Genomic DNA, 26,480 nt, shown 5'->3' on the forward strand with positions numbered 1-26,480 from the left:
CCAAAAAAAAAAAAAAGAATCCTCTATAGGGACGCCTGGGTGGCTCAGTGGGTTAAAGCCTCTGCCTTCGGCTCAGGTCATGATCTCAGGGTCCTGGGATTGAGCCCCACATCGGGCTCTCCACTCAGCGTGGAGCCTGCTTCCTCCTCCTCTCTCTGCCTGCCTCTCTGCCTACTTGTGATCTCTGTCTGTCAAATAAATAAATAAATCTTAAAAAAAAAAAGTATTAAAAAAAAAAAAAGAATCCTCTATAATGTCAAAGACCACAGAGCCTGCCCACCTCCACAGTCACCCAGTGAGGTGAATGGAACCTTCCACATTCTACAGAGGAAGAGTCTCAGAGGGCTAAGGTACACCCCCGCAAGGTCACAGGCTAAGGCGTGCTGAAACCAGGACTCAAATACTAATCTCCTCATTTCAAAGGCTCCCCCCAAGGTAGTCAGGGGGTGGTCCCCTCAGCATGCAGAGGGTGGGCAGCTGTAGGGACAGGATTAGAGCTGTAACTTGGAACTTGGCTGGGTTGGCTGGGCACACGGATGCCTGGCAGGAGGGAGGGAGGGAAGGGCACAGAGGTCTCTCGTTCAGGCAGTAAACCAGCAAGTACTCATTTCAAACCCACCATGTGGCCAGCCATGCTGGAGATAGACCGTGAGAATCTGGGATCTCTTTGGGGTGCTTATTCGGCAGAAAAGTTAAAAATACTCTCAGTCTGACAAGTCCTGGTCTCCGTATAACTTAGGGATCACTCAGCTGTATCACATTAAAAAGCAAGCCAAAATTCTTAAATAGAACCCTCAAACACCCTAACTCTTTGCCCTCCTGGGAAAACGAAACCTTCTTTAGTCTGGATCTGAGGAAGGGACGCTTCCTCGCTGGTAAGCCAACTGAGGGAGCGTGTTTTAAATATCAATCCCTTATTGTGTGGCTAGGACTATGCTAAGAATGTCACTTGTTTTATCACCAAAACGGACTTGTGAGGAATCGTTGCCCCTGTTCACTGACTGAGACCATGGGGCCCAGAGAAATTAAGTGATTTGCCCCGGGTCACCCTGCTAGTAAGAGGCAGAGCCAGGATGTAAACCAACATTGGTCTCCCTCCAAAGCCAGATCTGCAAACACTTGAAGGTCACTGGACTTAGGTCACGTGTTTGAATCCCAGCTCTGCCCCTTATAATTCACGTGACCTCAAGCAAGTCACTCCCTGCTAACTGGGGATAAAAATACCTGTTTCAGTTGCTGCAAAGATCAAATGAGACTGTGAAAACTCTCTGTAATCCCTACAGCGTTTTACGGATGGAAACAATTACTATTATCTCCTCTTACTTTGCACAGGCAGGCAGAAGTCAGTCCACCATGAATTCAGACATTATCTGTGGTCTCGTTTCTCTTCTCAGTCAATAGCCACATGTGGGGAGATCGGAAGCATGACTTTGCTCAGTGCCTAGGACTAGCATCAGAAGGATATGCCCCTTAATCAGTCACTAACTAATTAATTGCACAGCCTAACCCTGGTCCAGGATAGAAGCTAACAAAGAGACTCCTCCTTGATTCTCAAGGATCCGATAAACATGGCCCTATTGAGATCTCCGAGCCAAAATAATTCTCCCCTCAGTACACAGAACTGGGAAGCTGCTGGCACCTAGCATTCTGCCATCCCTTACTATGATGCGGTTGACTCTGCCAGGACACATGCTAATGGCCCAAAGGAATTGACAGCAATTGTAACTGCAGTTGGACATAATTAATTTAATACCTTGGAGCCATTCAAAATTAATACCTCTCTATTACATGATGAAACTGAGGCATAAGGAGAATTACTATCAAGGCTCACGGGTGTGGATAAAATCCTCCTGGGCACTTGGCAGAGATGTGGATCCTGTTCAGAATCCACCTGCCCATCGTGGACCCTTGTAGCTCCTACTGACAATCCTCATGACACATTCTAAAGGCCATATACAGGGGGCATCCTGTCGAAAGCACAGGCTCTCCCCAGCTGCCAGAGTAAATACTCCTCAAGGGGCCCTGGGTCCCTGCAGACACTCGTGTCCATAAATTCTGTAGGACTTTCATTGCACAGACTGGATCCCATTCCCCAGCTAGAGGATTACAGAGCGAGTTCGCTGCCCCGTCCCCATCACACGCAGAGAGACGGAGGTACAGAGAAGACTGTCCGCTCAAGATCATACCCTCACAGTGTAACTCAAAAGAAAATATCACCCTTTTCTTTCCTGAAGATGGGAGAGATAACTCTCTGGGGAGACTGGAAGATGGAACACTGAACTGAAATTTTTAAACACAGCAATCTTCAGGCTGTCCCTTTCTATTTTATTTTATGAGCTGTTTGTCTCTAACATGGTGTTCCCTGCCCACCCTTCCCGATGAAGGAGGAGGGAACTAACATTGATTGGATGCATTTGGTAGCTGGGCACTGGGCTCTTTAATGATCTTATTAAAAGTTCCCCAGCGACTCTCTGAGCAGAATATGATTGGCCCCGTTTTACAGATGAAGACTGAGGCACCGATTATGCCACAAAGACAGAACAAGTCTTTGATTTCGTAGCTCATGCTCTGTCCAAAGCTCTCATTCCCCAGAAGCACCCACCTTCCCCGGTCTTCCCCCAAAAGCCCACACGATGCAGGCAAGAGAAACTTACCTTCCCCTAAAGGGGTGAAAAGAAAGCACTCTCTTTTCCCCCACTTTCAAACGACATCAGGACCCTCCTTGCTGCCTTTTTAAATATAGTGTTTATTGTTTTTTTCTGATACAGAAGTGTTCTATGTTCATTGCAAAACATTAAGAAAATACAGGAAAGCATGAAGAAAATTGAAATTGCCCACAGTCTTACCCTGCAATGGTAACCCCACTTACCACGTTGGTACATTTCCTTCATGACACACAGATGTCAATTTGAGCAGAGTGAAAAGGGTTTATACAAATTTGACATCATGCCATATGGGTATTTTATGTCTCCTTTCTTTATTTACTATTATATTTTCCTATATCAGTATTATTCTTCATAAACATGCTTTTAATAGCTGCATATACCACATTTATTTTATTGTTTTTGTTCAGGTTATCAAAAAGTAAGAGATGTTCATTGTAAAAAATTTAGGAGACCAAAGAAGGGGGAAAAAAATATACTGATAACTCCATAACCTCACCAGCCAGGGATCCCACAGTTATTATTTTTGTATATATCCTTCATGTTTTCTTGCTGTGTTTTAACAAACAGGGCTTGCTTGTAGGTTTCCCTGGCTGGTTGTTTCTGGCTTCGAAGTGATGCCTCAGAAAGCAGGAGACATGGGGTGCTGTTTTCAGAAAGGATCTCAATCTTTTAAGTCCCCTACATGGCCAGGAATTCAGCATTTCTTAAGCCTCTGTAATTGCAAGCATTTGCCAGCGTATTTTATTTGCTTGTTATCAAAAGTCTGCATCTGGTCCGCTTCTTGCTGTGCTGGGTTGATTTTTTCATTAGGCTATTTATAGGTAGAGAGTTGGTATTTTTTTTTTCCAGGTGAATTAGGAGATGGCATACAAAAACACTGGGTTTTACAGTGAGTCAATACTCTCAGTTCAGGTTAATAAGAGACCACGTGGAAACCAAGGAACCCTTAAAATTATCAGTTCACACCAGAATCACAGCCCCGTGGCAGCGTAGGTGGGGAAGCAGCCTTAACCTTCATGCAGAGCTTGGATGTCCCCGACAACAACTCCTATCTTGGTTGCCCAGTCACTGTTGGATGGAACCCTACACTGGGGAACATCGGGAGAACACACACCACCACCCCAAGCAAGCTTATCTTTGAGCATCTCTCTCTCTGTTAAAAGCATGTCCTTCTGTTGCAGTGACATAGACACTGGAGCATGCATCCTGACTTTGTCTGTCCTGCAGGAAGTCACGTAGCCCTTCAGAAAGAGGAACAAAGGTCACTCCTTCCCTCTCATGGCATGACCTACATTTGGGGGTGCTGCCCACAGAATGGACATTATTTGATACCACAGAGTCTCTTTTGTCCAACCTCAGCCTAAATTCCACGCTGATATTTTTTTTAATGGGTTCAAGAGATTGTTGTAAAGTTACCACGAAGTATGCATAGCAAATACGAGGCATATTCTCGACATAAAATTGCAGTAATTACCTCTGGAGGAGGAAAGGGCCATGAGAGAAATAATAGCATTAGGCCTAGCCACAATGCTGCTCTTGCCTTACGTACAGAACTTTAATTAATAAAATGACAAACACTGGTAGCACATAATTGGAAAGTCTATGAGGACCCACTGAGGCGGGGGGAGCGGGGAAGGCCCTTGTGAAAGGGTCTGCTAGAGCCAGAAAATATAATTGCTGGTGGCGTGTTCCTGGCGTTGTCTCTTCTCACTTGTCTCATTTGTTGTCTGCATATCAAAGACTTTATTAGCCAAAAGCTCTCATTTATAACCTATATCTACTAGGACGTGTCTAGAAGGATCAACATTTTTATTGTTACGGCCTCCAGAAAGTGGTATTTCTCACAAACATTATTTAGAATTTTTAGAAGATGTCTCATATTTATGTGAATACATTTGTCATATATATATGTGTGTGTGTACGGAAACACATGTGTTTGTGTGGAAACACTATATGTGTGTGTGTATGGAAAGTGTGTATGGAAACACACATGTGACAATTCATTGTCTGTCAGAGACAAAGGTTGCAAATGGTTTTAAAACCCTCTATCTCCGTAATTCCTCTGTTACGAAGGTATTTGTGAGCTATGATCTTTTTAAAATATGAATTCTGACTTGGCAGGCCTGGGGTGGGACTTGAGACCCTACATTTCTACTGAACTCCCAGGTCATGCCAATATTGCTGGTTTATAGACCACACCTGGAGAGAAAAAGATCTGGAAAACCTTCACAATACACTTCCCAAAGATTTTAGTATCATCAAAACATATTACATGTATGTAGCCCTAGCAATATGGTAGAAACAGCACAGAGACCATAGCATGGAATCCAAGTCTGCAGCACATGGGCTGAGCGACCACGGGTGACTTCACCTACCTAAGCTTCAGATGCCACATCTGAAAAATGGGCCTGATCATATGCACAGGAAGGAATGCTGTGAGTAGAAAATGTTCCAGTGCCTAGTGCAGCTCTCTAGTATTCAATAAATAGTCAGTTAACAAATTATCTTATAGGACCCCAGATAGAAACTGGTTTTAGTAAGATCAAATTCCAACAGTGTTTTTGGCCCACTCTGAGCACCTGATCCTTAACTGTCAGTATCAAGCGAGATCTGCCTGGCATATAATGGTATCAGAGGGTACCATTACCACACATAATGGTATCAGAGGGGTTCTTTTATCTGGGACTGCATTTATAAGGAAAATGTAAGTCTTGGAGAGGGCCTTGAGCCTACAGTCTGCCCTAGAAACCACAAAGAGTCACTCTACACACTTAGATACAAATAATGAATTAGGGATATTCAGAAAGAATTGGCATGAGTACTTGAGGTCTTCTAATAAAGAAATTGGTAAGATCCTGGCCCTGGAGGTCCAAGAGGATGGTTCTGGTCCTGTTTGCATCCCTAGGTCATCCCTGCTCACCCTTGGGGCTGTCCTCAGTCTTGGCCCAGGGATGACATGGCAGCCACATGAAGTCCCTCTGCTGGGGTCTGTGTCCTCTCCCTTGCAGGAAAGATGCTCTTTGTACACCTTGGTGATAGTGGACATGTGTTAAACCATTTTTTAGTGATTAAGAATTACCTCCTGCTCAAAGTCCAGGATAAGAATGGACCCCTTACCGAGAAGGCCAGGGTACTTCCAGCCTTAAGTAGCCCCACGTCCCCAGGGGTCTCCACCTAGGATGTGCTTTAGAACCACCTGGAGAGATCTGAAAACTGCTGATGCCCAGGACCTACCCAAGGCAGATGAAATCAGAATCTCTGGGGTGGGAACTCATGTAGACACTAGCAGTTGGGTAAACTCCCCGGGTAATTCTAATTTGCAGCCCATATTGAAAGCCACTGGTATCACCAGTTCATTCACCACAGGTGGGCTCTACTTCCACATTCTTTATCTCACTCAGTCTTTACAACTACCTTTTAAGGCAGGCAGGAAAGGTATGGCTATTATCATAATAGAGACTCAGAGGGGCTAAGTGGTGGCTTAAAGCCACATAATTGAGTTACTTTGATATTGGAGAACAAACCCCAGGTTATCCCATCGTCAACAGGCAAGGAAACAAGATAGTCTGATAAGCCACCCAAGAATGAATATCCATGCGGGGAGCAATTGCTTCCAGGGAATTCCGGAAAGGAAGTGGGATGAGTCATAGGAGCACTGGGGCAAGGGCCCAGAGGCTACTTCTCTGCAGATTCTGATGCACTGAGTCCAGGATCAAACCAGAGATGCTGCATCTCCCACAAGCTCCAGGTAACACCCGTGACACTATCCTGAACATCACACTCTGAGCAGCAAAGCGGTGACTGACTTTTACAGGTAAATCTGGAATGACTAGGGATAACTACAGGTGAGAAGTAGGCCACGTGAAAGACCAGAGGTTCTAGACTGCTTACATCTGAGGAAGAATTGTATCACCTAGATACCTCGCCTTACGACACACTCAGTGGGTAGTAAGACGATGGGCAGAAAGATGTACCTTGTTAGCCCTTCACTGGCTGCCAGTTTGTATCTCGTTCTAAACCTTTTTCATCTGTTTCTAGAAACAGACTTTGCTGAAACGTAAACAGTGCATGCCTTGACTTGAATTGTATCTGTAGATATGTGTTTTCTGCTATAAACTTAGGTGGTGATATTATAAGATGAAAGGAAAGCCATATTTTTCATTCTCCTATTTATCCATAGTTCTGAACAGTTGGAACAAGTGGTCGTCTTGACCCAAGTTCTGACTGTCATGTCAAGCGCCTTGACTTGACTGTCTTTTTTTTTTTATATTTATTTATTTGAGAGAGAGAGAGAGAGAGTGCAAGCAGAGGGAGGGGTAGAGGAAGAGGGAGAAAAGGAGACTCCCCACTGAGCGGGTAGCCCAACTCAGGGCTTGATCCCAGGACTCTGAGATCACAATCTGAGCTGAAATCAAGAGTCACATGCTCAACATACTGAGCCACCCAGGTGGCCTTTGATTTGACTCTCAGATGTTTTATGTCTTCACTGTCAAGTGGCTTTATTTACTTCCCTTTTTGCTACATGCAGCACCATTGCAGTTATTCATTTAAATTCAGACTTCCTGGCTAGATGATAAGCTTCATGAAGACAGAGAAGATATATGTAATATGCAGTACAGAGTAGATATGTGTAAATATTTTTTGAATGAATAGATGATCATCTCAAGGACTGATTTCAAGAGGAATCCTGGTAGACCTCAGGAGCTAGGGATGCCATCCCTTGGCACCCAGAACTGTTCTCACTTCCCAGGCCTAAAATATAGTGCAGGAAAGCGGAGAAAGCTCAACAGTCAGCTAGCCAATGGCCCTATTGTCGATATGACAGGGCTACATCTCACTGACATGCTCATGCCACTAGCAGAATCTACTTCAGACTGAAAGTTTCCTAGCAATAGCTGAGACCTGGGCCATTTCAACCATAGCCAGTTAGCTGCAAGATGTGTGGATCCTCTTCCCTTCACTAGAACCCAACCCCTATAATGCAGGAAAGTGCTAAGGAACTTCACAGGTGTCAAGTTGGTTTCTGTCCATGAGAGGGGACCTGGTAAAGACAGGAAGCTCTTCCTGGAAGTGTATCCATCTTTATATATTCTGACACTGATCAGCTCCTACCATGTGCCCTCACTTGACAATGACTGTGAAGACAAGATAAGACAGTCCCTGCCTTGAAGGAACCTGTGGTCCGAGGAGGATGGAGGGAAGACAAGGCAGCTGAGCTATGTCCTATGATGATCCCAATAGCCTCAAGCATTAGATTTCAGAAGAGGGGAAAGTCATTTCCGAGACAGATGATAAGAAAAGTTTCCCTGAAAATTAGATAGATTGAATGGTTTCTTAAGTGGCGAGAAGGATAGAAGAGGTAGAGGAAATGGAAGGATCAAAAGCACAAAGGCAGAAAAATACATGTCAGGAGCAGAGCTGGTATGTAGACTGATGTGAGGGAGACTAGGAACTAACATCTGTTGGGCCCCCATGTGTGGACTACTGAGTGAAAACTACTCATCTGGTTGCTCCAAGGTAATACAGTTTTCTAGTCACTTCAAAACACAAAACACAGGCTTATTTAGAAGCCAAAATGCCCATCTGGTCAGTATCTTTAAAGTTAGGGCTTCTTGGGGCACCTGGATGGCTCAGTGAGTTAAGGGTCTGCCTTAGGCTCATGTCATGATCCCAGGGTCCTGGGATCGAGCCCTGCTTCGGGTTCCCCATTCAGTGGGGATTCTGCTTCTCTCTCTCCCTCTGTCCTTCACCCCTGCTTTGCTCTTTCTCTCTCTCTTTCTCTCATAAATAAACAATTTTTTTAAATTAATTTAAAAAACTAAAAATAAAGTTAGGGCTTCTTTCTTTCCCTGCCATGCTTGACCCTTTTGCAGAGAAGACTGAGACTGGGGAGAGGGTCATTGATGTCTCTCTCTCCTTACTCACTCAGCTCTCCTCCTCTTCAGTCTTCTGGCTTAATTGTGATACTTGAAGATCTCAAGGGCAGGGAAAGGAAAAGAGGTTAAGGGGAGCAAGAAAACTCTTACACGACCAGAACTGTTGTGGTGATCTGGCACTGATATTCTCTGGGTGTGACCAATGTTTAGTGCCTACTGGTTTTCACAGGGGGCACTTTTGTGCTTTCTTGGGAGATTTACCTTTCTCCTCACGCCCTCCACTATGGCTGGGAACCGTTCGCCTTGACGAGGGCCTATGTATCATCCCCGGTGGTCACTTACTCTTTCCTCTGTCCTTTGGCATCTTGAGATGCCTGTAGCTTCCTTCTTCTGAGTTCTATTTACCCCTTCAAGAAGCCCCCTTGGAAAAGATCTAAAATGACCCACATGGGCTGCTGTGTACATGGCTCACTCTAGTCTATGTGCGATGTTCATGCATGTTGTATACCGTCAAACTCTGGGAGTGCAGGCCATTCAGTGCTTCCACTTTGCCTTTGTTCTGCCACCAGAGCAGCCAACCAGCCCCTTGTTCATACTTTGGATTTTCCAGGTTGGAGTTAGACAGTATTCTGTTGAGCTCCCCAAATTGTAGGGAATTAGTATCAATCATTAATTGATGATATTAGGGGGTATCATTAAAATTGCTCACTCTCTCTCTCTCGACTTGGGATGAAGAGGAACCCTTCTCTGCAGGAGGGTAAAGTGCTATGGAGCTCATGATATACAAAAGCACATTCTAAAAACACTCTCCTCATAGTCAATCACCAACTTTTTTAAAAATCCAAAGAGATTAAGAATTGTGTGACCTGTTTTCATCCACCCCTCATAGAAGTCCTGTGTCATTGTGCTCTCAGATGTCCCTTTGAAGTGTAGTATCTGTGGCCTCAGTGCTTCAGCCAAAATTCCTTTTCACCATTTTGTTACACTATTTGTCATCTCTCATTAAGTTGTCACTATAATCCTAATAGGCCTATTCTCATCTTGGAGAATACAGAACTGAGCTGCAAAAGAACCAAAGTGACAAGAACAGTTTTTGAATCCAGATCTTTCTAACTCAAACTCTTAGACCATTCTAGGGTGGAGGATACATGTGACTCAGTGTAAGTACTGAATACATATTCACCGAATGCCTAAAAAGCTTATTTTCTTAGATTATAGAGAAACACGAATGCCTTGATATTAATTGCTAGGGAGTGAGAAAGCACTGAAGAGTCACAGATGGCAGTGGTAAACAGGAAGACATGCTTGAGATACACAAAAGAATTTAGAAGGGAGAAAGTAGAGGGAGAGGCACTTTGAGAGGCCAGGGAGAGAGTTGAAAGAGTAAGTGATAAAGGACATTGTGGATGCTACTTTGTCAGAGTAATGAGAATAGAAGCCAGGTTAAAAGAATTTAAAGAAAGAATGGGCAACAAGGAAATAAAAGCAGTTACATGCCAGTTACCCACAGTGTTAACATCTGAATGGAGGAGCAGAAATAGGTTGCAAGTCAGAAGAACTAGCAGGATCAAATAAAGGATATTTTTCTGGGACAGATGAAAGCTGATATTATTTGTAGACAGAAGGGCCAGAAGGCAGAAAGAGTCTAAAGGTGCTGGAAGCAGGAACAAGGACTAGGAGGAGGTAAAAACATGAGGGATTAACATAGAAGAAAATGAAGGATACATCTTCTGCTAAGACAGGAAAAGAAGAAGGAAGGTGGATAAAGAAAAACCTACATGAAGAAGAAGAAGACAAAGAAGGAGAAAGGGAAAAGGAGAAGGAAGAGGGGGAGGAAGAGGAGGGAGGGAGGGAAGGAAGAAAGAAAGAAAAAGAAAGGAGGGAAGAGAGGAAAGCAGAGGGGCTGAAGGAGATTTCACCTAATATAGTAAATCTTTATCAGTAAAGTAAGAATCAAAATAATAGTCAAGAGAGTTAGCGACCAAGAGGTAACAGCCTTAGTGTTTGAGGAAGAGTTTGAAACACCCACTGTGCTCTGTGTATTCAGAAATCAACCATGGAAATCCACAGTGGAATGAGTAAGTGCCAACAACAGTCCAGGGCAACGTTGTGATTTCACAGAAGTCCAAATCAGCAATATTCTGTGGCCAGGGAGCAAAAGGAGAGAAAGGACATGGCAAGCAACATCCCAAGCTGGGCACTGAAGGGCATGGGCTAAGGGCTGAGAGGGGTTAGTTGGCACTGGTGGGATTAAAATTTCTAGTCATGGCATCCAGACTGCACAAGGAAGCCAAGTGAGGTCAGAAAAAAAACAGTTAACAGATTTGTTAAATTATCCTGGGAGTGCTCATTGGTGACAAGTATTTTTGCTACACTGGATTTGGGAAATGGGAAAGGTCTAAGGGAAGAGGTTATGGTTATGGACCAGGCTTACCTGCCTCAGATAAGTAGAACAGCACCTGGGCAACCCAGTGCCAGTTGTGACCTTGTTAGTGAAGAGGTCGTGTGCAAGAAAGTGGAAAGTTCATGGTATGTGACATTCTTGATCAAATGATGAGGAAACTTTGAGCTCAGGGACCAGGAGAAAAAGGAATGGTGATTTACAGAAAAGCAAGTCTTCAAACAACAAGAATCAAAGAAAAGGGGGCACCAAAGCAGATGAAAATGCTAGTTTTCCAGAGGACACATTTTACCTTCTATTCCACAATAGCCATTCTTTTGATTATAGGATCTGAACAGGAATATTTGGGGCAATTATATGCTTTAGTTGTCCTAAGTTTTAAATGTTGTTTACGGACTGTTTCTATCAAACACAAAGACCAGAGACCTTGTTTATTGGATATACTGATTCTGGGCATGACTGCCCTTAAAGTCTTTTAGAATTATCAGCTATAGTCCCTTTCGTATGTCTAGGGAACAATGCCATCGGAACCTTTAATCAAGCCACAATGAAAAAACATGATTGTAGCTTCCTTTTGTCAAAATGGATATCCTCATTCTGAAAGACAAGTGTTTGGAAGTACCTTGATATGAGATTTTTATCTCACCTTTGCCTACCAGTACCCACGGGTAACAAGTCATAGCGTCTCCCAGTTAGCTAACACATGGTATTGTATTGTTCAAATAAGATTATTAGAGTCTGGGGAGGGGGGAATAAAAATCTATGCTACCTAAAGCATTAAAGAAATTGAGTCATAAAATCACTTGTCCAAAGGTCACAAAGCTAATTGGGGCCACAGAGAAGAATCTTTGGATCCCCTTTAAGAAGTTCATTTACTATCCTTGGGATCTTAATATCAGCTCAGCCACAGAATCCTGTGAAGTTCAGGATCAAACTGAAAAAATTCCAAAATTGTCCATTGTTGCCCCTGCTCCTTGAACCTTCATGAAAGCCATCTTGGGAGACTGAGCAAAATCAGACAGCCACCAGATTTCCTTACTGGGGACACCTTGGCTGAGTCTCCAACACCTTTGAGAATTCCAGGAAGGGGACCTGAGGCTTCCTTTTAATATTAACAGCTGTCCTCTGGCTCTTCTCTCCCTTACAGCTCCGAATGTCCTGGCTCATCCGTGGAGTCTTACAGGGAAATGTCTCCTTGGTGCTGGTGGAGAACAAAACTGGGAAGGAACAAAGCAGAATGGTCTGGCATGTTGCCACCAATGAAGGCTTGAGCCTGTGGCAGTGGACGGTGCTGCCTCTTCTCGATGTGACTGACAGGTGAGCCTCCACCCATTCCTGTCACTCTCTTCCTCTGTCAGCCAAAATACAGAAAGGGGTCATGTCTTCCCTCCCTCCATCCCTTCTACTCAAGATACACATGCACATGAACACATACATGGGCATACATAAAATATGTACACATACATACATACATACATACACACATACACACACACACTTTTGCAGACTTGTAGGGAGCACTGAGTTTCTCTGTGGGATTTCCATGCTAATGAGCACTCACCTCTTGCATCTCTGGCCTGGCCGGATTGGCTGCTTCCAGTGTCTGTAGCAGGAAGAAATAAAACTGAACAACTTATATTACTGCCAAATAATAATCAGGCTTTATAGGTATATCACATTTTCTCTTAATTAACGCATTTGCCTTACTTTTCCATTTGACACTATGTTTATCCCTTATGAACAACACAGTCTTTGGCATAGGTAATACAGACCTTATCTTTGGCATAGGTAATACAGATAAGGTAATACAGATAAGGTCTGTATTACCTATGAGGATACCTATCCTCATTCCTGACCTTTCACAAGATTCTCATTGGTAACCAAAGAGTTACCACACCAGCAAGTTGACCTCAGAATGAGGACTGGTGCTCAAGTCAGTCCAAGTCCGAGGCTTTGTGGAGTCAGGTCACTGATGCAGGTAGATGAGGGAAATGACAAATTCTTCAGTAAACAGAGGAGGGCTTCTCCCAGAGGTCCTGGTTCCTATTTGAATTCTATCACTAGTGGCTTTGTGACCTTGAACCTCTGGGTCTCAGTTTCCTCAACTTTAAACTGAGAGGGTTGGACTAGAAGATCATTGACTACTCCATGTGGCTCTAAAATGGAGCCATAACCACTGAGATCAGTTGCCACTTGTCTCCCCAGGATGGCATCAATCTGCCACCTGCAGTCAGCCTGGGACAAGCAGTGCCTGGCCCAGCACAGCCGCTCACATGACTCCCTGACGCAGCATACTGAGTCCTCCATGGTTGGTGCACTGATCTGTTCCAGACCAAGAAAGGCAGAGGGCAGATGGTGGGAGGTTTTTTTCTATAAAGAGGGCAGATATATGGCTCTGGAGGGGGAAAACCACCTTTAATAGGCTAAATGTCAAACCCAGCAATCCAGCACAGCCTCTGCATTTAGACTTTTAAAACCCATTCAAGTGACCATCCTCGTGGATCCACCTTTGAAAAATGAGGACAAAGGGCTTAAGGCAAGACAAGGGTGATGCCAGTTGGCTTGCAGCTTTGTGAGTATAAAGTTGGGTCTCAGATTCTTCACCCAAACTTCACAGAGTCTGCTGTTTCCAAGAGCTCGTAATATGAACTCTGCTGTCATGGGAAGAAGTGATTGTCCTCACTCTGAGTACCAGCTTCCCACTCCTTCAGATGTGTGTGGGTTAGAGATCAAAGCCTTTGGACATCCTCAGGCGCAGTGCTGCCCCCAGGACAAATGGATTTAATTAAAGTGGAAGAAGGGGCAGTATGGGTACTCCCTACCATAGACTGGTCTTTTGTCCTTCGGGATTGTGGGGTTGCATGAAGGGGATGGAGAACAGGAGGATAATGCCAGAGCCCTCCCTCCTGGGAGATGCTAAATTAATTCAGATGAATCAAAGGACTTTTTTCCTCCTCACTCCAGCTAGTCCTCTCTCTTTCATAACCACTCCAGGGGATTTAGAGCAAGTAAGATGTTGACTCTGTTCACTCCCATCCCCTAGAGTTTCATTTGAAGGAGACTTTGTTCTCAGCCTCCGTCCTCCCCATTAAAGGCTGTTTACCAGACTGACATTTCCAGTATTGATACTGAGACCAAACTGTCCAGTGGGGATTCAGACAAAGGCCAGCGTGGTTTGATGATGCCTTGTGACCTAATAAATGTGCAATTACAGAACACACGAGTGCCCCCACTCACTGGGACCCTGCCCACCACTGACATGCTCTGATGTGGGAAGCTACTCACTCCACCCAGGGCTAGAGATGATATAGAAGTTATCAAGACCCAGAGGAAAACGGAACTGCAGGAGAATGAGGCATGGCAGTTTTCAGTTGCTAAAATCACTTACCAGTAGATGTGGCTAGCCCATAAAACTAAAACAGCACTGTGGATGAAAGAGCATAGACTTCAGTATCAGATAATCCCAAGTTTAAAACTGTCTCAGCCACTCACTAGTGGTGTGTCCCCAACCAATCACTGAATGTCTCTGGGCCTTGTTGCCTACATGTGTAAGGTAAGTATAGTAACAGTACAACTTCACAGGATTGTTATGAGACTAAATAAAACAACTGTTAAAAGCATCTATATATAGTAAGTATCAATGAATTTTATTTCCCACATCTTCCATCATCATCCCTCAGGTAGTCTGAGATAACTGATTGAAAAAAAGAGCACAAGTCTTAATTACTGATCTTCCAAATTAAGCCATGTTCTATAAAACAGACATAATAAAATTTACCTCTGAAGCTTAGGGAAGTAAAGCAGTTGGTAAACTGTCTGGCTTGCAGTAGGTGCTCAGTCAGTGATAACACTAACGATAACTATAATATGACAAAAATAGTATCTCCCCACTAATGCCGCAGAATAGGCTGGGTTGGCCAATATAGCAATAATAACTACCCATGCAAACCTAAGATAGGGGTGAGTGTTCTTCTGAATTTGCTACCATCAATGCTATGTAGACTTTTTATAAAGGGAAGTCACTGATGGAGGAGGAGCAAGAAACACATTCTTCCTTTTCCTCCCAGGGAGAGTGATCTCTAGCTGCCAGATTGCCAGAAAATGAAAATGGGAGGAGGGAGAGGTAGAAGGAAATATGTAAGGGAAAGAGAAGGAAAATGGATAAAAGACAAAGACCAACTCTCTTTCTCCCCACCCTGAGGTAGCCATTAACACCTTGTAAGGAAGCATCCTTCCTTAGGCAGGTCCTGGCTTTAGCTATTCAGCACCAAAGTCCTGGACAGCTCCCCAACCATGGACCTTGAAGGAGCAGGAACTTTATTCCCAATGCGGTCTCAAATCTCCTCCACTCCTAGATTCCCCAACATTACATCACACTGCATACATCACAAAGTTTTTTGAAGCAACTTTATTAGGGTTTACAGATTAGCTCTAAACTGCTCCTGGGTTCTAGACACTTCTTTGAATTCAGTTGTACCTTGTTAGATTCTTACAGACGTTTGCACCTTCCATTCTCTCTACCTGAAATTTTCTTCCTCTACTTTCCTTCTCCCTAACTACCACTCTTCCTTCACTTTTTAAAGACTTCTAAATAGTATACCTACAATATTTTCTCATGGCTCCTGAAATATCCCTATAATAACTTGCTACTCTTTACTATCTGTTGTTTTTTTTTTTTTTTTAAGTACCTGAATATACACACTAACAAGACAGGGATCAAATCTATCTTACATATCACTGTTTCTTGAGCATCTATAACCATGCCTAACACATCATATGCCCAATAAATATGTGTTTACAGAATGACGTGCTGAGAGACATTGTATACATTTCCAAATCCTAGCTGAATTAACTGAGAATTTCACTTGTTGGAATCCAGCTAACATTCTCCCTGTGTTCCATCTAACAAAACAGATTAAGTCACATTACAATAAGTACCACTACAAAGTGTTCTGTATATCAAAGCAACACCTATGTCCCATCAGATGAACCCAAGCAGCATTTGCTACTCTTACAACAAGGAATTTTCTTTAGGGTCTTGCCTGGTACCTGTGCTCTCTTTATCTCTGGTCGCTGTTCTGTCAGAATCACTTTATATGAAAGACTTTGATCTTAATTGTGTGCCCTAATCCTTGTGAGTAGAGAGAGCTAGAGCTGAGCACATGAGAGTGAAGAGCTATATTCACAATGCTGCCACCACCTAGTAGTCTTTCCATGAGGGCTCAGAGCATATGCCATCAGTATATAAAAGTTGATGATAGGGAGACATTGATCCATGGAATGATATTTCTTATGTCCATTTATAAACAGGCGAAGGGATAGAAATAATGCCACAGTTCATCATCATTATGAAGTGATATTAACCAACTAGGATATCAAACCATACTATAAAGAGTAACAAGAAAAATCTCCACGAGTAGTGCCCATGATGTTTTGAGCAGTGGCAGTGTCCCTGGAATACAGATATGAGCTTTCAAGGTAATTTTGAAGGACAGAACCAATTCAAATACTGGCTTGATGTGTGCTTAAAAGTTATTTCATTACTTTACCTCTACCTCATATAACTAGTTTTCTTCATTCCTTCCCCATTCACCTGCACTTCTTTCTATTGGAATTAATTCTACCTCTTCTCAAAATGGAAGAAAGGCATGTTCTCTCCCTTTAATCTGCCAGTCTCTTACAGGGACATAGTTTTCCTCTTTATAATCTTATATCCTAGTAAATTAAACACAATGTTCTAACACCATCTTAAGCTTTGACATGCTTACAGAGCAGAAGCAGGTGCTAAGTTTGACTCATTACAAGATGGATTTGGAAACACCATGGATCAAACCTTGTCCCACAAATCACGGCAATCATACAGCCAGAGAGAAAGTACATAACTTAACGTGTGTGTAGAGGCTCTCTTCACCAGCACTATCATTATAAAGGCTTTTAGCTGTACCCTATATACATAGTCTAACAAGAAAAAATGTTCCCTCTGAAGATATTTAGATTTCTGTTCCTATTGTATCCTTTGTCCTAAATGACAAGCAGTGTGTTTGACAAATGCATCTTTCAAATGGGATCCGTTAAACTGAGAGTTATGTCTTCATGTACTTAGGCCAACCTCCACAGAGCCAAGATTTTTCTCATATCCTATTCTTAGTCCTCATCCACAGAATCTCCACTTTAGATGGGGTGCTATCAGTAACAATATTCGCCTTTTGTGTAGCATCTTTCTGTGATGAAAAAGGCATTTTCATTATTTACTCTTACCTGAGTAGAGAAGTAGTAACTTCCAGGGAGAAAAAAAATCCAGAAATTTCCAATGAACCTCGGTTTTCAGGTCTCAGTGCACTCCTAAAAAAGCTGTGTTTAATTCAGATTTTTGTAAATTGAATCGCAGCTTCCTCCTAGAGCCACAAGCAGTTACTTGATAATGATTGGAGCTAGCTTTCTTTGAGTTCTTACTTCATGCCCATCACTGTCAAAAATACTTAACATGCATTATCTCATTCCATCCTTATAACAGCCCTTTGGGTAAATGCTATAATTAATCCCCCTTTTTATAAGAGGAATAAGAGGTCTAAGAGGTTAAATAATTTTCCCTTAACCTTTAGGCTAGTTTACTTTATATATACATGCCTGAGGAAATGAAGGCACAGTACTTAGCATGTCGTAGAAAACTTGACAAGTGATTGCCATCGTTATGAATAAAATATTTTGGTTTTGGATTTTTTAGGCCACACCTTTTATTCATTTTGAGTTAGTTTATTGTCTTTCCTTTGCATCTTCCACCATGGAAACCCATCGTCTGTTTCCCCAGCCCATTCCTGCTGAAGACCACTCCCCACCCAGCCCTTGCCTGTTCTCCTTCTCTCACACCTCCAGCCCAGGCAGCACCACCAGCCCAGTGGGAATCTCTCCTTGCTCTTCTGGGACATAATGGCGCTTTCCCCACGTGCCTTTTCAAGTCACCACTCTGGCATGTCTTTGACTGTCTCCACTTCAGAACTAGAGCATAAGTCCCAATAACTACTTTTCATTTGCAAATGTAGTCATGTACCATGTCTAACAAAGGCATAAAAATAAAATACATTTAACAAATCACCCTTGAGTAGAAACTAAAGTTCACTTCCATTGGGGCCAACACAGAAAATCTAGGTCATACAATGGCTACACAGTCCCCAGGAGAAACCAGCAGAGGGTCAGGCCATGCCTGGGTTCTTCACCTTCTGCCTGCCTTCCCTTCTGCAAAAGTTTCCATTTGTAGCTGCTTTTGCCTCCACCATTCCCAGGCAGGAAAGACACCTATGGAAGGAGTGGATGTCACCCCTGCAAACCCCACAAACCAGTGTCAGCTGCCCCTCTACAAGGCAGGCTGTGTCAGCTGTCACAGCAGCTCCTAGAACTCCCTGTACTCTGCTCCATATTCCTTGTACCCACAAGCAGCCATGCACCTGCCTCCCAGAGTGCTTTACCCCCTCAAAACTCTAGGTGTCCACTCTGTCCCACACTTCTAGGTAGCTGGGACAGATGCCATCCCCCATTTTCAGGTGAGAAGATGGAGGCACAGAAGTGTTAATCAAGGTACAAGTAGTTAATTAAACATAAAGGCTCTTCCTCAGAGCTCCTTCCACCTGTTTCCATCCCACCAGAGAATACCTGTGAAGGCTCTAGAGTAAAATGGTACTAACCTCCCAAATCATCCAGATGTTATGTGTGTAACCAGCCAACACTTACTGCCCTACTTGATGCCAGGTGACAGTCTTACCTGGACAAGCAATGTATTTCAGCTCTAGGAATGTCATCTAAGGGGAAGTCTGGTAGGAAACCAAAACCTTTGCATCACAGGGCAGTCAAGGCCAGGAAAGAGGAAAGCACAGAAAGAGAGAAGAGCATGAGGCTCAATCAAGCGACCACTGCTGGGGCTCCTCACTTGCAAAACGGGCTCCTCTCTGGTAGCCAGTTTGGGGTTCTCTCTCTGCCAGATATGCCCACACTAATGGAAGCAGAGAGCAATGACTGTCCCCCTGGGTAGTTTGCATTTGTTCATTCATTCACTATCAACAGAAGCACATCAGGGACTTGCTCGGGAGCAGCCCCCACAGGCTTCAAAGTCAGAGGAGGGGCAGTGGGAAGGGGAAGATCTCAAGGCTCTCTTTCCCAGGCTGCATCTACCCCTCTTGAGTGAGTCTGACTGCCCTGAGTCCATGTATGCAGGCAAAACCCAGCACTTCCAGGGCCCTCTTCTGAGTAGGTAAAGAAAAAAGATGTTCTCTGCCCATAGCCAGCTGTGGCAGGGCAAGTGTCCCTTCCTGAAGCTACAGGGGCTGGGGATCACCACATGCTTATTAACATCAACCTTACTCAGTTCTCTGAACCAGGAGAAAATGGTAGGCTCCACCGTGATTTTAGACCAAACAGGGTGAATAACACTGATAAAACCCAGCAAGCTCAGGGCCCTTCATGGACAACTTGACTTTGCTCTTCTTGCCTTCCCCAGAGAGATGAGTGAAATATAACATTCCAGAGCACTAGACCAAACTCTTTAAGTCCACCTTGCCTCACTCAGGGATGTCCTTAGTCCTGGAGTGGTATAGGGTATGCATTGTAGATGAGAGGGAAGGGTTCTTCAGAGTCCTGCAGACAGCCAAGGGCTAACTTTACCCATCATCCTACCCCCAGGAGGGAGTTAGTCATCAACCCACCTATGTTACATACATGAAGAACACCTAAGTAACTAGGTCTGTGCTACATGACATGTTAGTTGGGTAACACTACGCAGAGTAACATGAAACCTCCAATCCTCAGGGATATACAAAAAGAAATGTATTTCTCGCCCATGTGAAATCCAAAATGAGTGTGCTAGTTGGAGGGTGGCCTTCCATCTTGTCATCCAGGGGCCCAGCTCCTTCTCCCTGAGGCTCAATCCTTTTCTCCAGTTTTGGAATCCTTTACATTGAGACAGCCAATGGAGAAAGAGCATGGGGGGAATCTCACATAGAAGATTTTTGTGAGTCGTCACTTCAGTTCAGTTTCCATTGGCTAGAATTCAGTCACATGGCTATGCTTACCTGCAAGGGATACTGAGGAATCTAGTTTAGCTGTAAGTCCAGAAGAAAGGGAAATGGATTTGCTGGGGAGAAAGAGAAAAGATATGTTGTGTCATGGAATATAGCCCCATCTCTACACATCTATCAAAGTGTCACTTGGGAATACTAATTCCTTATTTAGTTACTCCAAGCATTGATCAGTCTTTTTGTAGAACCTTCATAATTCAAGGCTGAAATCAATTCCAGGATCTATCCTAAAGCATTAATATTTCGTTCCCAAAATTTTATGATGTAGCAAAACCTTTACTTTCTTGCAGAAATCACTCAGAATTTCCCTCATTGAATTTTTCCGTTCTAAAATCAAAACATAAAACAAAAAGTATTTTTGAGAAGGCTTAAAACTAGCAGGATACCATAGGACAACAGTTGAAAAACTTAGCTAAATATTTTTCAAATTCATTTTTTATTTTATTTTTATTTTTTAAAATTTTTTATTATGTTCAATGATTCATTAGTTGCATATAACACCCAGAACACATCACAACACATATCCTCCTTAATACCCATTACCCGGCTACTCCATCCCCCCATTCCCCTCTCTTCTGTAACCCTCAGTTTGTTTCCCGGACTCCAGAGTCTCTCATGGTTTGTCTCCCTCCTTAATTTCTTCCCCTTCAGTTTTCCCTCCCTTCCCCTATGGTCCTCCATGCTATTCCTTATGTTCCATGTATGAGTGAAACCATATGATAATTGTCTTTCTCTCTTTCTCTGCTTGACTTATTTCACTTAGCATAACCCCTTCCAGTTCCCTCCATGTCGATGCATATCTTTTCTGATGGCTGAATATTATTCCATTGTACCTATGAACCACATCTTCTTTTTCCATTCGTCTGTTGAAAGACAGCTCAGCTCTTTCCACAGTTTGGCTATTGTGGACATTGCTGCTATGAACACTGGTGCGCATGTGCGCTTCTTTTCACTACATCTGTATCTTTGGGATAAATACCTAGTAGTGCAATTCCTGGGTCATAGGATAGCTCTGTTTTTAATGTCTTGAGGAACCTCCATACTGTTTTCCAGGGTGGCTATTCCAGGTTGGATTCCTACCAACAGCGTAATAGGGTTCCCCTTTCTCCACATCCTTGCCAACATTTGTTGTTTCCTGCTTTGTTAATTTTTGCCATTCTAACTGGTGTAAGGAGGTATCTCGTTATGGTTTTGGTTTGTATTTCCATGATGGCTAGTGATGTTGAACATTTTTCCATGTGACTGTTAACCATTTTTATGTCTTCTTTGGAGAAGTGTCTGTTCACGTCTTCTGCCCATTCTTTGATTGGATTATTTGGTTTTTTTGGATGTTGAGTTTGAGAAGTTCTTTCTAGATCTTGGATACCAGCCCTTTTCTTGTCATTTGCAAATATCTTCTCCCATTCCGTGGGTTGCCTCTTAGTTTTGTTGACTATTTCCTTTGCTCTGCAGAAGCTTTTTATCTTGATGAAGTCCCAAAAGTTCATTTTTACTTTTTGTTTCCTTTGCCTTTTGAAACATGTCTTGAAAGAAATTGCTGTCGGCGATGTCAAAGAGGTTACTGTCTATGTTTTCCTCTAGGATTTTGATGGATTCCTGTCTCACATTGAGGTCTTTCATTCATTTTGAGTTTATCTTTGTGTATGGTATAAGAGGTTTCATTCTTCTGGTTTCATTCTTCTGCATGTGGCTGTCCAATTTTCCCGACACCATTTACTGAAGAGGCTTTTTTTTCCATTGGATATTTTTTCCTGATTTATCAAAGATTAGTTAGTCACAGAGTTGAGGGGCCATTTCTGGAGTCTCTGTTCTGTTCCATTGATCTGTGTGTCTGTTTTTGTCCCAATACCATGCTGTCTTAATGATCACAGTTCTGTAATATAGCTTGAAGTCAGGCATCATGATGCTTCCAGCTTTAGTTTTCTTTTTCAACATTCCCCTAGAAATTTGGGGTCTTTTCTGGATCCATACAAATTATAGGATTGTTTGTTCCAGCTCTGTGAAAAGTGCCAATGGAATTTTGATAGGGATTGCATTGAAAGTGTAGATCAAATTCATTTTTTTATAATGCAGAGCCCTGGGCTCTAGTCACAGTGATTCTAACTCAGGAGATCACATATGAGGCCAAGGACACATTTTTTTTTTTTAAGTTTCATAAGTGATTTTGATGTTTGACCACATTTGGAAGGCACCAGCATAAAATGTCAGATTAAGAGATGTCTTGTGGACAAGACAGGGAATTGAGTGACCAGGGAAGGATCCTTGTCACATTGTCAGCAAACATATATTAAGCCTCCATCAAGCACACAGGATCGAAAGGTGTGTGGGACCCAGCCTCTTGCCAGTCACAGGCTTGCATGCTGGGGATGGGGACAAACATGGAGCATACACACTGAGAGGCAAACAGTAACACATGTGGTATTATGCAGAGTCTGACAACATGGCAAGCGTTCAGATGGCGTGGTGGCCTCCCTGTCAGGGGGGATATCATGGAAAACATAGATTATTATAAGATGGACCTTGATATATATATCTGTATCAATATCGACATCGATATATAGATATGGATATAGATATATAAATTTAGATCTTCCAGAAGTGGGACAGGGACAAGAGCATTCCAAAGAAGGCCATCAGGGTGAGTGGCGGCTTATAGGCAGGAATGTTTTATGTGGGTTCAAAAAGAGCCAAATACATTGTGTCAGAGAATCCTTAGGAGAAGGTAAGCATGGATATTGGGCCACATATTTTGGACTCTGCACTACAGAGGATGGGAAACCAGAGCAAGGAGACTATTGAAAGCTCTGTGAGGGACCAAATGTGAAATGCTTTGAGCCTGGAATTAGAGCTCATTAGGAGGGAAGAGGGGCTGGAGGAGAAGAGGCCTCTTCTGTTGCCACCTTCTATGGTGTCATTGGCTCAGGACAGCCTTGGGCCAACCCTCCTAGAAGAGAGGGAGAGATGTGGCTGGGGGCTCAGCAGCGCACTGTGCAGCAAGGCATAGATATATACAAATCAAACATTCATAACTATGAAAAGATCTGGCCCTGTTTCTTTCTCAGAAAATATCCCAGATCACTGGAGCAAGGACTAGATTACCAATTCTGAGCTTTAAATCCTATTTCTAACACTGATATACTGTGACGTTTGGGACAAGTTTTTGCTTTTGATTGCTAAGTTTCCACAATCAAGAGTGCAAAGCAGTGAGACAGATCCTGCCTGTGAGCCTGGTTTTAAGAAGTAGTCGCTCAAAATGGCAATAAGTGAGCCCCTTTAGAATAACAGGATGTTTGGATCTGCTCGAGATTTCCTCAGTGATGTCCACAGCTCAATATACAAGTCAACAGATGCACGTGTTTTTCATAACACTTAGTGCCTCTGAGGATGTAGACACACTTAGTGCCTCTGAGGATGTAGACTTAAGTTCTCGATCTTTCTCTCCCCAAGCACAAAGTTTGGAATTTAGGGGAAAACTGGATGCTGATATTTGGAACAAAGCAGAATCCAATTCTATGCATGCTGTTCTCTAAAATCTCATCGATGTTCACCACTTCCACTCTCACCTCTGTGCAGGTGACGCAGGGTCCTTATCTCACCTGAGTCCCATACCTGGGTTTCTGGCTGCCTGATTGGCATCCTTCCCATGCCTTCAATATGCCCCCAACAACCCGCTCCTATGTGATTCTTCTGTCCATAGCCCTACCGTTATCCTAGACATTCAGTTCTTCAAAATCTTTCTTGACTTCTCTCTCACTGCCCAGATTCAGTGTTTTCCCAGGTTGTACAATCTAGCTCTATGGGGGCAGAGCTAAAAAGGTGTATAGAAATCTCCTAGTCACTGAATAATATGAGTCACATGTCATCTGAATTCCTCAAGGTCAAGGTCGATGTCTTGTGCATCTCTATACTCCCAGCTGCAGACACAGTGCATGAACACAGAGTAGGAGCTCTAATAGTCTTTACCCAAAGGCAGAAGGGGAGATACAGAACTTATAACACTGCTGAGGAAGCACAGATTTCTAATAAAAATATAAAATAGGAACAATGAACTAGAATCTCCCATGCTAAAGGAAAGCTTCCATTCTTAAAAATATATATATCTACATCACATAGTTGTGTGTGTGTTTTCAAACCAAGATGTTGCCTAACAAATTTCAGTGACTTGCCCAGGGTCCACCAAGTATGTAGCCCAGTCTTCACTCCACTCTACCTTTTGAAACTCAGCCCTCACCAAGCAGAGAAAGCTGCTAATTCACCCTCATAAAGATATTTCTGTCAGTCAGGAAAGAAGGGAACCAGCAACCACCCTTTTCCTGGATCTTCTTACCATGAACATTGCCTCTGTCTCTGGCATCATCTCAGCCCTCAAAGCCATAATCCCACACAGCAGCAAAGAGTAGAGGAAGAGACCAGGGTTGGAAATGCCTTTGCGTCCTGAGAAAGGTACAGTAGATGTCTCAGTCTCTCGAGCAGAATGGATGCAGGTGCCGTCTAGCTCTGGATGGCCTTCCAAAGGACCCCAGTTGTTCCAAGGGATCCCTGGGCCAAGGGCATGACCCCTCCTTCCTCAGGGCACCTGATAGTTTGGAGCCTGCTGAGCAAGTGTATCAGTTCCCAGCCCCCACCCCCAGCCCCCACCCCACCACCACCAGGCCAGGGCTCCAAGAAGCAAGATCTGCCCTTCTCCTTTCCCTTCAAATTTAGGGCCCAGGGAGAACTCCATGTACATGATGCAGAATGAGAAAATGAAAGCGCAAAGTGGGAACTTGCCAGAGTAGGACATCTTCCCGCCCTGCAGTCTGGTGGAACACCCTCGTGGGAGGCCTTGCCGACTGGTGGCATGCCAGAGCAAATGTGGGAACCAGGACCATTAGTCACACACAGCCAGTGCCTGGAAGCCTGGGACTGAGATTGTTGAAGAGTGGGAGTGATTTTCTCTGCTTTCTGAGCTTGGCTAAAAAACTCATTTTCTCCCCTCTTCCACCCCACAGGGCTCCCTCACAAAAGCCAGTTCATTGTGAAAGATCTCTATGGCCTTTGGCAATCAGGGAATCACTCTGTGGTGACTCACTTTCACTGCTGTGGGGGTCATAATCCCCAGAAGGGAAACCAAGTCAGAGGATGGTAAATTCCTTCTGAGAGTTGGGACTGAGCAGGAAGAGAGGGTGCTTTCAGCCACTGAGTCTGGCCGTTAATGTCCAGACCCACTTTCCTGTCTCAGAGCTGAATTCCAGAGTCAAGCCAGGCACCCATGTCAAGGGTGGGTCATGGTGATCTGAGCCAGGCTGGTCCCTGCAACCCAAAGTCGGCCGTCAGCCGCTCCTCTTCGACTGGTATCCGAAGTCAGTTATGCAGATAATAGGATGGATGCTGCAGGGCCTTCTCATCACATACATTATTCTAATAGAAATGCATAACGCGACCCGAGCTCTGTGACAGTCCATTTTAGAAGACTTTTGCCGAGCAAATCAAGTGCTCAGGGAGAAATTGGAGAAAGCATTTTTCCTCAGCAGTATCTGCCAGCTCGATCCTAAGCAGCCAGAGCCTAGACAAGCCCCAGCTGCGAAAAGGGTTGCGGAACACTGCCCCCCCCCAAGCCCACTAAATGGTCCAGAGGAATCTGAGATGTGGCGCCCATCCGTTAAATAAATGCCTTTTACCCAGGCAGGCCATTCTTTCTTGCTCTCTCTCTCTAAAGCCTTACTATTCCCCCAATCCACATTCAGACACACACCTTTTTGTCAGCTACTTAAAATCATTAAGTGAACTTAATTAGGTTTGTCCATCCCCAAGGCTGCCACGGTGGCAAATAAGGCATTATATTCACTGTCCATTAGCAGTCTGTTGCCTGAACGAGACTGTGCCTTTTCGGAGCGGTGCATGAGCCATGTCAGCATTTCCAATGCAGAGATCTGTCTGGTGAGCCTGGGAGACAACCAGTTTCAAGGCTGTCCCCTCCAAACCTGGCCCACTGCCCCAGTGCCCACCTCCCTGAACCACCACCCCCCCCAGGGGACCGGTTTTCAACAGGCCTCTCTGTAAAACCGAGCAAGAACAGAGTCGAGGGGTACGTTCTTTGTGCGAAGACAGGCTCCAACCGAGATCTCAAGCCAAGTCTGTTTTATCAACAAGTTCCAAACCCCACCAGCTGGAAAAAAGAAAAAGCAACAATAATCCGTGCAATCAAAAGTGTCTTATTTGGAAAAACTGAAAGAGCTGAGCAGGTGTGAACTATTGAGGGGCAGGGAGTGGAATCAACTGCTAAGGGCTAGAAAGAGCTCAGCTGCCTTTTTCTTAAATAGCACGGATCAGCGAGGGAGCCGGAGGAGACCCAAAGAGCTCACTCTTCCCTTCTCCTTGACCAGGCTGCCCAGAGAAGGAGGGCTAGGTTCTCCTAGCCATGAGGGCTCAACTTTCTTTCTCCACACAGGGCTAAGGCTTCGGGATAAAGAGCGCTGGAGTAACCTAACAT

The 26,480-nt window shown here is 43.9% G+C and overlaps 1 protein-coding gene across 1 annotated transcript in view; it reads left to right on the forward strand.

The window, feature by feature from the left end:
- Nucleotides 1-26,480, forward strand: part of ALK (ALK receptor tyrosine kinase) — a 120,626-nt gene that overhangs the window by 17,382 nt on the left and 76,764 nt on the right. Inside the window, exon 4 of the mRNA XM_032845874.1 lies at nucleotides 12,091-12,260. Coding sequence (XP_032701765.1) covers nucleotides 12,091-12,260 — 170 coding nt within the window. The remainder of the gene's footprint in view (nucleotides 1-12,090; nucleotides 12,261-26,480) is intronic.

This window comes from Lontra canadensis, unplaced genomic scaffold (assembly GCF_010015895.1).
Source record: "Lontra canadensis isolate GAN:19392208 unplaced genomic scaffold, GSC_riverotter_1.0 scaffold170, whole genome shotgun sequence".
Taxonomy (NCBI): Eukaryota; Metazoa; Chordata; class Mammalia; order Carnivora; family Mustelidae; genus Lontra; species Lontra canadensis.